The 14,255-nt window shown below is 35.6% G+C and overlaps 2 protein-coding genes across 3 annotated transcripts; one reads left to right on the top strand and one right to left on the bottom strand.

Moving 5' to 3' along the window:
- The first annotated feature begins 160 nt into the window (after positions 1–160).
- On the top strand, positions 161–5,690 carry si:dkey-228d14.5 (uncharacterized protein LOC796266 homolog). Its single transcript, XM_058795974.1, has 7 exons — positions 161–747; positions 1,752–1,799; positions 1,886–1,957; positions 2,047–2,114; positions 2,255–2,385; positions 3,860–4,037; positions 4,947–5,690. The coding sequence occupies exons 1-7, from the start codon at positions 683–685 to the stop codon at positions 5,132–5,134; spliced, it is 750 nt and encodes a 249-aa protein (XP_058651957.1). The 5' UTR covers positions 161–682; the 3' UTR covers positions 5,135–5,690.
- A 619-nt stretch (positions 5,691–6,309) lies between these two features.
- On the bottom strand, positions 6,310–13,649 carry eif4e1c (eukaryotic translation initiation factor 4E family member 1c). 2 transcript variants are annotated; one of them, XM_058795976.1, is made up of 7 exons: positions 13,517–13,649; positions 12,334–12,425; positions 10,128–10,223; positions 9,935–9,998; positions 9,620–9,733; positions 9,378–9,517; positions 6,310–8,785 (listed from the first exon to the last, which is right to left on the bottom strand). In XM_058795976.1, the coding sequence occupies exons 1-7, from the start codon at positions 13,532–13,534 to the stop codon at positions 8,671–8,673; spliced, it is 639 nt and encodes a 212-aa protein (XP_058651959.1). In that variant the 5' UTR covers positions 13,535–13,649; the 3' UTR covers positions 6,310–8,670. The 2 variants fall into 2 exon arrangements, with proteins under 2 accessions (XP_058651959.1, XP_058651958.1); XM_058795975.1 differs by having other exon boundaries at positions 13,466–13,534.
- Between the last annotated feature and the right edge of the window lie 606 nt (positions 13,650–14,255).

Here is a 14,255-nt window from a genome sequence, read left to right as displayed (position 1 = left end):
TTATGCATAGTGACCTTTTGAATTCTATTTCAAGCCTTTCTAAATGTTATTTTAAAGTAGGCATGATGTTACTCTTGGGTCCTTCCACACAAAGGACTGAAAAGGCTTTTACAGCAGTTAGGCCTATGATTTATTTATTGATATCAATCAAAATATTCTAATATGTGTCTGTTTTTACACAGTCCTACTGCATTCAAAGAGAGTAAATTTGCCTAATGCTTAAAAATTTCCGTGTTGTGACTAGGTAACACTTAGATTTGGATTGAAGGTGGAACTTGACCTGAAAAGTTTGGGAACCACTGCTCTTAACTAACATGCTCTCAGGACAACTATGAGTAAGACCATAAGTAAACACTGGGACAAGGCTGAGTTGACTCAACTACAGTTGCCTTGTGGCTGTTATATTCTCTTCTCTTAAAGAAGGTGATTACCATAGAGGAGTGGCTGGATGTGGTGCCATGTCTCAAAGCTTCCTTTGCGTGTCTAAGTAAGAATGTAGCTCATCTGGTAGAAGAGACAGTAAACCGGTAAGGCCAGCAAAAAGTGAAAGATGCTAAAGGACGCGTTTATGTGTTTTTGAGGGGCTAATATGTCAGTCAGCTTTTCAAGACCTCCGTGGAAGAATCACTTTTGAGATTATCAGCACTTTATTTTATTCTTGAACCAACTCTCTTCAAGAAACATGGGTGTTTGGGTTATCTTACCAATTGTTCTGTGTGCCGTCTCATTCATCGGGTGTTGGACAGTGTGAGTTCACAAGATTTTTTGCCATTTCTCTCAATTTAAATGACATATTGCAAATGTATGGTCAATTAAAACTCAGATATAGTTTTTTGTTACAGTTTTTTATTACTGATCAAAATTTTTAATTACTATTATTATTTCTTATATCTCTTCACTGTTGCTGAGAATAGGCTACTAGATAGATAGATAGACAGATAGATAGATAGATAGATTGACAGGCATAGTTTTAATCGTAATTTACAATGTTTCAATCATAATTTATTAATATCTACATTATCTCATTGGTGCTGACGTGTAAATGATTGTTGCATAACCAGCTTAACAACAAAGCAACAACAAGAAGCAAGTAATTTCAGTGCTTATGTCATAAGCATCAAGGCACATTATACTTTAAACTCAGTCAGGATCAGAAAAACTCAAAGACAAGTCAAGGCTGGTCTTTTCCGCTCTCTGCTCTCTGGAAGGGGAGTCCAATCTTAGACAAATGATCACATACATTGTTAAACGCTCGTCAATTTCTGAGTCATGCTCTATAAACAGGTTCCGGGTTACTTATTAAACAATCCTTATGCATCTCTACTAGAGCAAGTACACTGAACAGAATTAGTAAAGCACAGTATTTTGGGTCTAATTTTGGTAGTATTTTTCTTTTCTTGTTTTTTCATGGTGTTTGTGAGAAAAATATATATAACAGAGCCCTGCATCTTGAAAAAAAAAAATTGCAAATTTAAAAAAGGACTATAATTTGATTGTGCCAAAATCAAAATACTTACAAATGGTTGTCAAAGGCAAAAATTATCTGAATCAAACTTCATATTTTGTGAGAAAGTGTCAATTCAGCGCTAAAGCAAAACAGTCATTTGGAATTAGAACAACAAAATTAGTAAGAAACAAGTATTGGACTTCATTCAGCAGATATTAGACCGAACAGTGTAATATATGCCACTGTAAACAAATCAAAGTGACTCAAAATGACTTTGTTGTAATGAGTTCTCTTGTCTTTACAGATATGGACTTGCATTAAGTTTCAACCATATCTGCTCACTTAATAACTGGTAAAGTGATGAGTTCAAACAGCATTATTTAATGTTATCATTCTGTTATGCAGGTTTCATTATAACATTTTTTTTTTATGTAACAGGGAATATAGAAATTCATGTCACCCAAATGAAACAGGGAATTGCTGCACCCTGCATAACGTTCCCACCATAAGGTCTGTAAAATACATTAACCTCTAAAACACCTGTTATTTTCCATTTCATAATCCAAAAGAATGACAGACATTTTCTGCTTCTTTTGCAGCACAAGTGGAACAAACTTGCCAGAAAACTCTCTTTTCACAGCAACAATCAATGCTGGTTCATTTTTGTGTGGGTTTTCAGATTATGTTTCACATCTGTCTTGACAAATGCATTCAATTAAATTACATTTTTATCACTCATGGTAGTGAATTGTATTGTGGTTTAAACAGAGAAAATCTGTGTAATCCATCTTCTCTTTGTCCGCACAGTTCTGATTTTTTGCGTTTTCCATCATGCACACATCCTGGAGAGGAACAGTGTTCATTCTCTTCTCAGTAAGATTGCAGTGATGTTAGGCTGTGTGGTGTCTGTGGGCGCTTTCATGGCAGGGAACTGCAATGTAAGTACAGAAGAATACCATTCAGTAATTTTACTTCTTGTATAAGCGCTGACAAATCACTACAAAAATTCTTAATGGAATAGTTCTGCCAAAACTATTTGCTGAAAATTTACTCAGCCATAGGCAATTCAAGATGTGATGAATTTGTTTCTTCATCAGAACAGATTTGGAGATATTTACCAATTTTTACCAAATTTCACCAATGAACCCTCTGCAGTGGATGGGTGCCGTCAGAATGAAAGTCCAAACAGCTGATAAAAACATCACAGTAATCCACACGACTCCAGTCCATCAATTAACATCTTGTGAAGCAAAAAGCTGCATGTTTGTTAAAACAAACCATTGTTTCTAAAATACTAGAATCCTTTATCCATAATATTGCTTTCTCCAGTTAAAAAGTCGTATCATGTGAATCTGGAGAGAAATATGCACAGATCAAGCACCATTTACAAAGTGAAAACAGTCCAAAACAGTTGTAAACAATTATGTTGGTGGATTTTGATGTAAGAGGACAACAGGGAATGTACTTTTACACCAGAGGAAGCATTATTATGGACACTTATTTGGCCAGAAGTCACAGTTTAAAGTTAAAACACCTTTATAATGGGTTTGTTTATTACAAACACACACTTCACAGAATGTTAATTGACTGGATTATTGATTATTATGAGGTTTTTATCAGCTGTTTGGAGTCTCATTCTGACGGCACCCATTCACTGCAGAGGATCCATTGCTGAACAAGTGGTGCTAAATTTCTTGAAATCTGTTCTGATGAAGAAACAAACTGATCTATATCTTAAGTGGCCTAAAGGTGAGTAATTTTGAAGCACATTTTCATATTTGGGTGAACCATTCATTTAATAAAGAGCTTCTACAGGTGACATGGCTTTAACAAATGAGTCTAAGACTTTCCTTACTTTCAGTGGTCTCACTCTGAAAAAATAGACAAAAATAAAGGTCCTTAACCATGTGTATAAGATAACAGGTTGTATGACAACATTCATGTGAAGTCAATCATAGGTGGAGTCACAAAACAAACTCTTTGCATGGTTTGTAGCCAGACACTGTAAATATGACAAACATGCATGATCTTATGAACATTTCACTTTAATATCAACTTTAACCTGTTATTTACATTATATTTAATTACATTTTTTACTATACAACCACATCACAAACTTGTAATTCCGTATCCTTGTTGTTTACTTTCTGTATCGACATCTATAGTTCCATGAAGTATCTTTAACATTCTTGGAAACTTTCCATAAGATAAAAGGTTCTTTACAGTTTGTTACATTTTTAAAATGTTTTCCACATTAATTAAAAAAAAAAAGGTTCTTTTAAGAACTGTTCACTTAAAGGTTCTTTGAGAAACCCACAATGGTCCTTAAATAGCATCAATGTGAAACACAGAGTGTGTAGTGAAATGATCTAATTGATGTAAATAGACATTGTTTCCTGTGTTTTCTTGCAGCCAGCAGAGCTGGTGTTGCTCCATTACCTGGGTGCTGCTGTGAGCTTTGTGTTTGTGTGTCTGTACATGACCATCCTGACCTCCCTCACTAGTAAATGTATGCTGACTGGATGTGAACGGGTTCTCTACCCTCTACGCATCGTCTCCTCATTTATCCAGATTACTGCCACCATCTTCTGTATCCTTTTATGCTCAAAATATTTTGCATCATTTTTTAAATTAATTATGGTTCAGTATGTCTATGCTTACAAAAATCCTAAGGTCAACAAGAATGACATAAAGGTAAAAAGTTGTAGTTACACTGTAAAAAGTGATGTTGACTTAACTTAAAAAAATTGAGGAAACCCGTTGCCTTAAAATGATTAAGTACATAATAAAAAAAAAAAAAAGTTAAGTGAACTTGACAATTCAATGAACTTATTTTTTTAATTATTATTTACTTAAAAATGTAAAAGTCAACATCACTTTTTACAGTGAGGTGTCTTTTTAGATTTTAACAATTTTATAGAAATAAAGTAATATTATTTTATAGAAATAAAGCACTCATTATGTAAAACAGGTTTAAAAGGCTCAAAAAAGTGCACTACCATTCAGTTATGTGGGTCTGATGTTTTAAGAAGTCTTAAAAATACAGTAAAAACTATTACCGGTAGTTAAAAATCATTCAAATTTACAGTTTTAATATATTTTATACATTAATATAATTAATTATATATTGTATATTATATATATAGACTGTATATTGTTTAAAGCTTGTCATTTTTAAAAATGTGATTTATATGACTCATATTACTCAGTTCTGTTAATTGTATTACTCATCCTTCATGTCTATCCAAACCTGCATTTCTTTCTTCAGTGAAATGCAGAATGAGATATTTTGGAGAACATTGATAACCAGTTTCGGCTGCCATTGATTTTCTGTCCCTACCTGTTATTGTTACCAACATTCTTCGAAATATCTTCTTTTGTGTTCCACACAAGAAAGTCAGTCAGGTGTGAAACTACATGAGGGTGAGTCAATGAAGAATTATCCCTTATAGCTAGTTAAATCACATTTGTTTTTCCTCCATAACTCTTCTTTCATCAGATGGCATCTTCTTCATCCAGGAGGATTACTTCTTCAAGCACATCTCTGCTGTCTTTGAATGGTTTCTGTGTGTCAATCTGGAGCTCTATGAACTCAGCTACTCTATGGAATTCTACTTTTTCTCCACATCAATGCTTTCAGTGCTTTTAGCCAAGAAAGAAGAAGAGAAACCTCTCATTTTGTCTTAATGTTAAAAATCCTTCAGAACACGTTAGTTTTCTTAGGTTTTTTTCGTTATGGACCTTAAATCATTTTAAATACAACTTGATTCAAGCAGCAGATCTACTCTGGGGTCTTTTGAAGACTTGTAAAGGGTTTGCACATACTTTTGAAGTTGTAATATAATGTACATACTCCTTAAGATAGCAAGCACTGGATTTACATTAGAGCAGGACGCTCTGATTTTTTTTCTCAGAGTGGAGCAACAGGCACTTTGAACTTCTCGGTTTCTTTCTAACCATCTTTACTTTAAAAATGCTATAGGAAAATACCTTATAAATGCAATATTTGACCTCATATCTAGATTTCCTGTGAGCAACAGTAACTTGGTCGGTGCATGCTGTTTAAATGGTTTACCTCACACTTTTAATCTAATCACTCACTCCCTTGATAATGTGGAAATCAACTGCTTGCAGGAAGTGTGTAATTGTCAGAAATGAAAGTGTCATAAGGTCTATGTAGAAAAAGATAAGAATAATCCATTCATAGTCACAGGTTTATCTCAAATTAAATTATTTTCCACTATCCCTTATTGTGTCTGAACTTCAAGACTCTAGGGTGAATTTAGGTGAATGGCTACAGATAAGTGGTCCAATTTACCTGAAATGACCTTCTATATGTTAGAAAGGGTCACGTTTACTCAAGTTTAACTCCTGATATTTGTTACTAACACAGAGAATTACAATGCAAAAACTATTTGCTGTGTCAGAGCAAGCAACAAAGGGCTCATTTTCTGCCTCTGTATGATATTGTTGACGTTTTAAAGTTGTACAGGTACAACTCAGATCTACTTAACTGTTGGCATTACTATGACAGACGTTACAGCATTAGTTTGCATGTATCAACATGCATGAATCAATTTGACTTCTGGAATTCAGTCTTGTTTTTTTAAATGCTACTTAAAATAATCTAGACATGTACCTCCTGTTGCCAAATGCCTAATAGAAAAGTTCCCTGGAATGTGAATGGTTTCACAACGTAATGGGAAGCAGGATGTTACCACACACACAGGCAAAAAGTCCAGAGCGCTGTACAATAATTCAAAAGCACAAACACTTGAAACACCTGTTCTGTGTAATTCTGACACACCCATTGTGTTTAACCAAGAAAATCATTCTTACATACAGTAATTTGTTTGAGCAGGTGAAGCTGCAACTATCATTTTTTTTATTTTTTTGATGACGACACTTTTTAGGTATAATGGGGTAATCATCTTAAATTCTTATTGCCATTTTTATTATTAAATAATGTAGTCATCTATGTATTGGCCATGAAGACTCGAAACTGCTTTCACAAATAGTCTACTGTGTGCTAACTATACAAACTCAAATACTGCATGCTTTAGAAACATCCAGAACAGGGAGGGGAGATACAAGACAGCTTGGTCAAACTTTTGAACTTTCAAAGTCAGAGTGGAGGAGTGACTTTGTTTGGAAAGATTATGTACTTCTACTGCTATAAGACAAAGACACTGATGCAGCTGAGGAGAATAGTGTTGAATTGAGTTCTGCAGAAATGAGTCCTAAAACCTGGAAACCAGTTAGCATGTGTGCACTTAAGGTTCTGATGCCCCAAAATCTAAGGTGTGTGGCAAACACAAGCTCAAGATATATTTACACTTTTTAGTCTATGACCAGCAATACTCAACTTGTGATTTTTAAGCTTTCAAGCATCTTGAAGGCAGTTTTTTTAGGGACATTAAACATCTTCACACCAAACAGGAAAACTCATCTACTCACTAGTCCGCTTTTACAGTATTGTTGTGTTTATAATCGTGCTCTTGCAAACTAGACTGGAAGAGTTATCTAAAGCTTAGTGATGGTGACGTTGATGCTCTGCAAAACATGATGTAGTTTCTTTATGGCATAACTTTAGCTGTTCACTCCTGGCGACTGTATTTAATTTATAAAAGCTGTGCTCATCTGTGAAGATTATCTTGATAATGGAAATGATTTATTGGTCTCAGAGTTTATTTTCTGCAACAATCCAAAAGCCAATGGAAAAACGGGATGATGCAACACTCTTAAAAATAAAAGTGCATAAAAGGTTCTTCACCGCGATGCAATAGAAGAACCATTTTTGGTTCCACAAAGAACCATTCGGTCAAAGGTTCTTAAAAAGTTCCATCTCTTGCTCATCTGAAGAACCTTCTTTTGCCACAAAGAACCTTCTGTGAAATAGATGTTAAAGGTTCTTTATGGAACCATTTAGACAAAAAAGGTTCTTCTATGGCATCGTGAAGCCCCTTTATTTTTAAGAGTGTAACTTCTAGTTTGGCCAACAAAAACCACATGATACCTGCAGAACTCTATTAGTTGATCTTAAGTGGTGCCGCTTGTAATGCCCATTCAAAAGGACATTGATGACAACACATAACACAATTGTTTAACTTTCAGGTAGGTTTGAACTCAAGAGAATAAAGAAACAGGAAAAAAAAAATTCAAATGTTAATGCAAAGCACATAACCTTTACTTTGAAAGAAGGTAATATACATCCTGGAATTACAGATAATAAAGATACATTATGAGCAAAATAAATTCACAATGAATATCCTCTCTTCTTTCACTGATCCAAAGATGGGGGCAAACTAGAAAATGTCTACAGTATCAATGAGGGGAAAAGTGGTAGCAAACCTAAAAAGCATGTATGTCCAGGCATTCACTGAATACACTGTAAAAAAAAAAAAAAACAACAAGTTGAAACAAACAAAAAAGAAAAAAAGAGAAAACAGCAAGCAGTAGTCCACGTTGCTAAGAACCTCAAAAAGTAACCGAAAGAAAACAGGAGCTTGATTTTCATGGTGTTCCTCTCACTACATAGTTCAACTGCAATGCATATATCATAAATAGATGAAGGGGAGAAACACAACTGTTTGATAGGTCTACAAGCAAGATGCCACAATTCCAGCATAGCTGAAACAATAAATGCCACTCCTCCAAATTTCAAACTTGGAGCGCGAGCAAAAGTAATCCTTTACAAACCTTAAAGATAGTCAGTCTGCAGGCGCCTCTGCAATCACTTCTCATGCCAAACACCTCCAACCAAAGCATGTTAAAACAGTTTGGGCCCTTAAAACGTCCATGTGGATTTAGTTGTGGGTTTATTTGTTCGTCTGACGGTGAGAAACACTTCATGGCGTGATGCGTGAGAGAAAGAAAGGTTAAAGCAAAGAACGGTATGTCTCTTATCTAAGCCTTCGAACCTCTTCAGCTAGGCAAGTCTCGATTAGTCCTTTAAATGACTAAAATGATATCAGTAACATCTAGCTTAACTCATATAGCTTTAGCTGATGCGGTCCTCTCTCAGGTCTAAACAAGCAGACGTCCCCTGATCCACACGGTAACGGTGCTGATCATTTCAGGCTGGAGAGTACTACATTTACATATTTGACTTTTTTTTCTTTTCTTAAAAAGGAAGGACACTACAGTAGTTGACAACTCAAAAGTATTAATGTGATGCGAATTTGAAATTTTATAAACCTACAATGAGTTGAAATTAGTTTTCTTCAAACTGAATACATGTTCTTTGTTGTAGAGCCACTTTTGCTAGAGGTGTCGTCATGTGACTGGTATCCGATGAGGGTTTTGATTGGGAGACTCAAACGCTCTTTGTATTGTTGCCTAAAGGGGAAGAACAACAGATTTCACTGTCACAATGAAGGCGTCGGTACAGAAACAGCTAGATATTTACACAAAAACATCAGCAGAAAACACATTTCAGGTTGGAATTAATAACTTTGTAGTCAGTACCATTTTTCTAAAGAAATTAATACTCAGAAAGGACGTATTAAATTGATTAAACGTGACAGTACAGACAATATTATAAAAGATTTATATTCTAACTTTCTATTCATCAAAGAATGACAAAACTTTCATAAGAAATGTTTCTTGAGGAGCAAATCAGCATATTAGAGAACAGAATGATTTCTGAAGGATCATGTGACACTGAAGACTGGAGTAATGATGCTGAAAATTCAGCTTTGCGTCACAGGAATAAATTACATTTACAAAATATATTAAAGTAGAAAACAGTTATTTCAAATTGTAATATTTCACAATATTACTGTTTTTACTGTATTTTTTATCAAATAAATTTAGCCTTGGTGAGCATGCTCTTTCAAAAGTGGAAACCTTTAATCTGTTCTTATTTGTACTTTAAATTCCTTAATGTGTTGTGTCTTTGTGTGGACTGTACACAAAGTAAGCAACATACCCTATCGTCATGATAGCGTCCCTGTTTTGGCAGTTGCCTGTCCAGATGGATATTTTATCCCCCTTTGGCCTGACATTGACCACAGCACCACACACGTCTTCACTGGCCTCATCAAAGGACTCTCCGATTAAACACAACAGCTGCAAACATCACAGACAGTCAGCATGAAGTTGACCGCACACCGAGCTGTCCGCGAATCCATGTGAAAACGTGAGCAAAAAAAAAAAAAAAAAAAGTCTTACTGTCTCCATCCAGTAGCGGTCAAGGTCATTGTGTCGTTGCTGTTTGTTGAGGGTCATTAACCACCTTCCACCGAGTTTATTCCTGTCATCCTCCCACATGGGTTTAATACCATCCTGACATACAAAATAATCTGAATATCAGCAGTGTCATTTTTGCTCATTTCTAACATTTCTCTTCATCAGCTTGCAGATAATTAAATCAGCAGTCACATGGTCAGAGTGATGCTCACAGAAATTCAGAAACAATAAAATGTTTTGTTAATAAATCAACCAAAGATTTCAGTTTGGCCATATACACACACTTCCTGATCTTACCTTAAATAAACAGTAGTCGCAGCCAAATCCAAGTTTACTGGGCTGCTGTATGTGATTGTATAATCTGAGGAGTCAAAGGAAATGGTGTCAAGTCAAAACCATCGTAATTTGCCATTCAAATTTTCAAGATTTGTTTTAAGAAAAAAAAGGATGATAATGTGACTTCAATATATGACAAGGGAAAAACACTTACGCCCAGAAATCTTCCACTGTGTCAAACTTGGAGATGAGACGCAGATTTTCTGTCCAACTTTTGCTCTTGTCATTTTTGAAATACCAGAGAGCCCATCTGCAAGGACGCAAATAAGCACAGTGAGCACAGGTCTCTTTGGGTCTCATATAATATTCATGCAGAAGCTCTCAAAGAGATGACTCATACTGTCCTGTTAACCAATGGAAAACCATGGCTGCTCTACAAAAATTAGAAATATGACAGGTTACAGTATTATTATATAGTATAGTATACACTGATCATGTGATTGCCTGAACAGCTGATAAGCGGCTGAGTTGATGATGCCGAAACAAGTTCTTCGAGAACATGATCATTAGTTTTCACAAGTCACTCAAATTCATGTTTATTTTTCAATTAAACTTCTCAAATCTAATTGTTCTAGTGATAACTACTGATAAAACAATTTGTAACAGGGAAAAAAAAAAAGGATAAAAAAAATGCAAACAATGATTCATTTTATTTAGCAAAGACACGTTAAATTTATCAAAAGTGACAGTAAAGACATTTATAATGTTACAAAAGATTCCTATTTCAATAAATGCTGTTCTTTTGAGCTTTCCATTCACTAAAGAATCCTGAAAAAAGTGTCAGTTTCCAAAAAAATACAAAATTTAAGCAGCACAACTGTTTTCAACATTGATGATAATAATAAATGTTTTTTGAGCAGCAAATCAGCATATTAGAATGAATTCTGAAGGATCACGTTACACTGAAGACTGGAGCAATGATACTGAAAATTCAGCTTTGCATCACAGGAATACATTACATTTAAAAATACATTAAAATAAAAACAATTATTTCACAATATTACCGTTTTAACTTAATTTTGATCAACTAAATGCAGCCTCGATGAGCATAAGAAACTTCTTTCAAAAACATCTAGTGCATAAAGGAACAAAAGTGAATTTTCACCTTCAACAATGGTTTCATTCTATCCAGACGTATAAAAGAAAAAGGGCAGAGAAACAATGCAGCTCTACTAAACAAAACCTGCTATTGTTATCAGTCATAATAAGAGGTTGATGAAACCAGCAGAGAGAGCTGGGGATCTGACAGATGCACCCGGTCACTGATACTGGAGGGTTATCTCATCTGTACTGTAGACTTGACCTGTGGTGAACTTTGAACTTTTGGTTATCTATCTACAAACTACAAGAAAAAAAAATGAAATGAAGCAGAATAAAAATGTATACTCAGAAAAGCAGAATGCTACTCTGTACTCTATCTTCTGGTAGACTGAGAGCCAGCTTTCATAATGAATGAAGGTCCTCACAGATCTAAATATCACAGGAATAAGCCACGGGCAGTGAAAAGGCAGAAAGGGCTGGAATGAGACAGCTCAACATGTGAGCTCAGCACTTCCTGCAGCATGCTGGCGGACTGCCACCGCATCGCTCATATGACTTTTGAGCTCAGAATGACACTAAACACGACTGCCACCTAAAATATAACTCTCTACCCACCATGTCACGCAAGACTAGATCACATCTTCTTAATGTGTCCCAAATAAAAATTTAAGCCAAATCAATCTACTTTATAATCACAATTGACTTGCAAGTGTAAGTACAGATAAACCTGATGGAAACATACACGCGGTTTAAAAGTTCGGCGTCCTCAATATATTTTTCTTATTCTGACCAAGGATGCATTTATTTAATCAAAATACAATATAAATAATAATACTGTCAATTATTATTAATTTTTTTAATTAACTTATCTTTTGAATTGTCAGCAGCCATTCCTTCAGTGTCACATGATCCTTCAGAAATCATTCTAATAAGCTAATTTGGTGCTCATGAAACATTTCTTATTAATAATGCTGAAAACAGTCATGCTGCTTAAATATTTTGTGTAAACTGATACTATTTTTCCTCAGGATTTTTCAGACAAAGTTCAAAAGAACAGCATTTTTTTTTTTAAATAGAAAATGTGTCTTTACCATAATTTTTATAAATGATATGCATCCTGGCTGAATAAACATTCATTTCTTTCCAATCAATCTATACATAATAGTAATAAATCTTACTGACCCCATAACTAGTTTTAGACTGTCAGCATAAATGAATTAAGGACTGAATTAAGTTATCTGTGCTCAGTACAGCATGTTACAGATGTGTTGCATTGGGAACATCAAATAAAACTACACAAAGAAGAGAAATGAATTCACCTGTTTTGCAAAGGGTGTTTGATGTACTGTTCAGGACTTGTCACAGCAGCCGTAGGACTCTCAGCACGGCTTTCTTCATTTTCAGTTCCTCGCTACATAAAGGCAAAACAAAGAACAATTTAATTTCCAGTAACTTCAGCAAGTTTTACTTTACAAAACGCGACAGAGCAGAGACATTTCCACAACTATTTTACAATTGCTAGATAACCCCAGACTTTTCCATGACGTTGGGAAAACTGATTACAGAAAGTTCAGGGTCGTTCCACACAAATACCCCAACAATCACCTCAATGCAAAAGTCGTGATCCTCCAAGACACCTTAAATTTCCCAGACCTTAAACTGACCTACAGCACATTCTGTGCACCTGCCAGCCTGGCTTCACTGCAAAAGGTGCTCAAGGATAATCTGAAATCTCTGGATAAGTAGCAAAAGACACTAAATGGAAACAGCTGTTGCAATAACAAACTATTGGCTACTAAAGCCCTGGACATCTGATCAGACTGACTGGACCTTCAGGCCTGTTACCAAGACAACTAGCTCGATTACAGCATGTTCTTCATTCAGTGTAGCGCTGATCACACACACTATAGAGTTAGTAAATCTAATTTCCAGTTCAATTTGGAGTCATACACCCTCTACTGTCGACTACGGTATACGCTTCTCTAAACACATGTTCACTTATTTCAGCAATCAATGACTTTCATGCTATTTACGGAGTCAAACTACACGGCAATGCAGTCAGGCAACCTGAAACGCCACGTTTCATTGAAATAATTCATTATGAAGCGTATTAAGCAGCCACGACTGAGCGCGCTAGCCGATCACTGTTAGCCATGAACACACGTGTCCAGATGTCTGGAGATCCGATCTCATCACGTCGAGCCGGGAGAAAACCCGTCACCATCCACCCTAAGAGCGTTAGGGTATCATCCCACCGATCCGAAACGACCCGTTAACGGGTGTGAGGACTGATGAATTGCCGTTGTCCGGACCCTCCCTGTCTCTAAAGTCACCAGCAGCAGTGCCGCCCCGAAACCCCACTGAACGCATGAAGGACACCTCCAGCTTTTAACAGTGCTACTTAAACTGCTTAAACATGTCCCGCAGACAACACAACAGACGCCGCTTTACCATTTCTGGTCGCTGGGCAGCCCTAAATGAAAGAAGCCCGCTCCCTCTTACCGGCTCCGAAGTCGCCATCTTGCCTGTGAAAATTCTTCTGACCGTTGGACGCTGCTGCGTCACGCACGCGCTCAGAATCTACGGAAGCTGGCTGGGCTCACGCGCGTTGGACTCGGGAGACAAAAACGCTATTTGAAACATGCATATAAAATCAAGAGAAACTTAAAATCTTATTGTGTAATTGTAAGGAAACAAGTGTAATGATGGTTAATGTAACAATAATAATAATAATAAAGTATTTATTACTAATACAATTAAACTAAATACAAAAAATAAGGTTCAAAATAATCGTATTGTAACGCAAACAAATGCTAATATTTTAATGGTAAAGTATACTTCCTCTAATTTCTATTAAAGCACCACTAATTCCAAGTAAATAATTTCACAATGCAATTAATCGTAGGCTTCATTTTCTTTATGCAAAATAAAACTTATATATATATTTTTTAATATTATTTTGGGTGAAATGACCTGGATATGTTTTTGTATTACTCACTCATACTGTAGCATTTATGCTGTATTTGAATGTGCTTACAGCTGGTAACAACATGGAACATTTTGGTAGGCTACTGTTTGTTATAGGCCTAAGTATAGCTAACAAAATCTCCAAATAACTAACTAAACTCCTAATATAACAGCCTATAACTTTCATATAATGTCTCATTAAAGTAATTCGACATAAATACTGTTGAAAAATCAGTGGCATGGGGTCCTCACATTTCTGAGTGCTTTTGTTCTG

This window comes from Onychostoma macrolepis, chromosome 13, assembly GCF_012432095.1.
Source record: "Onychostoma macrolepis isolate SWU-2019 chromosome 13, ASM1243209v1, whole genome shotgun sequence".
NCBI lineage: Eukaryota > Metazoa > Chordata > Actinopteri > Cypriniformes > Cyprinidae > Onychostoma > Onychostoma macrolepis.
This window is presented reverse-complemented; position numbering and strand designations above follow the sequence as displayed.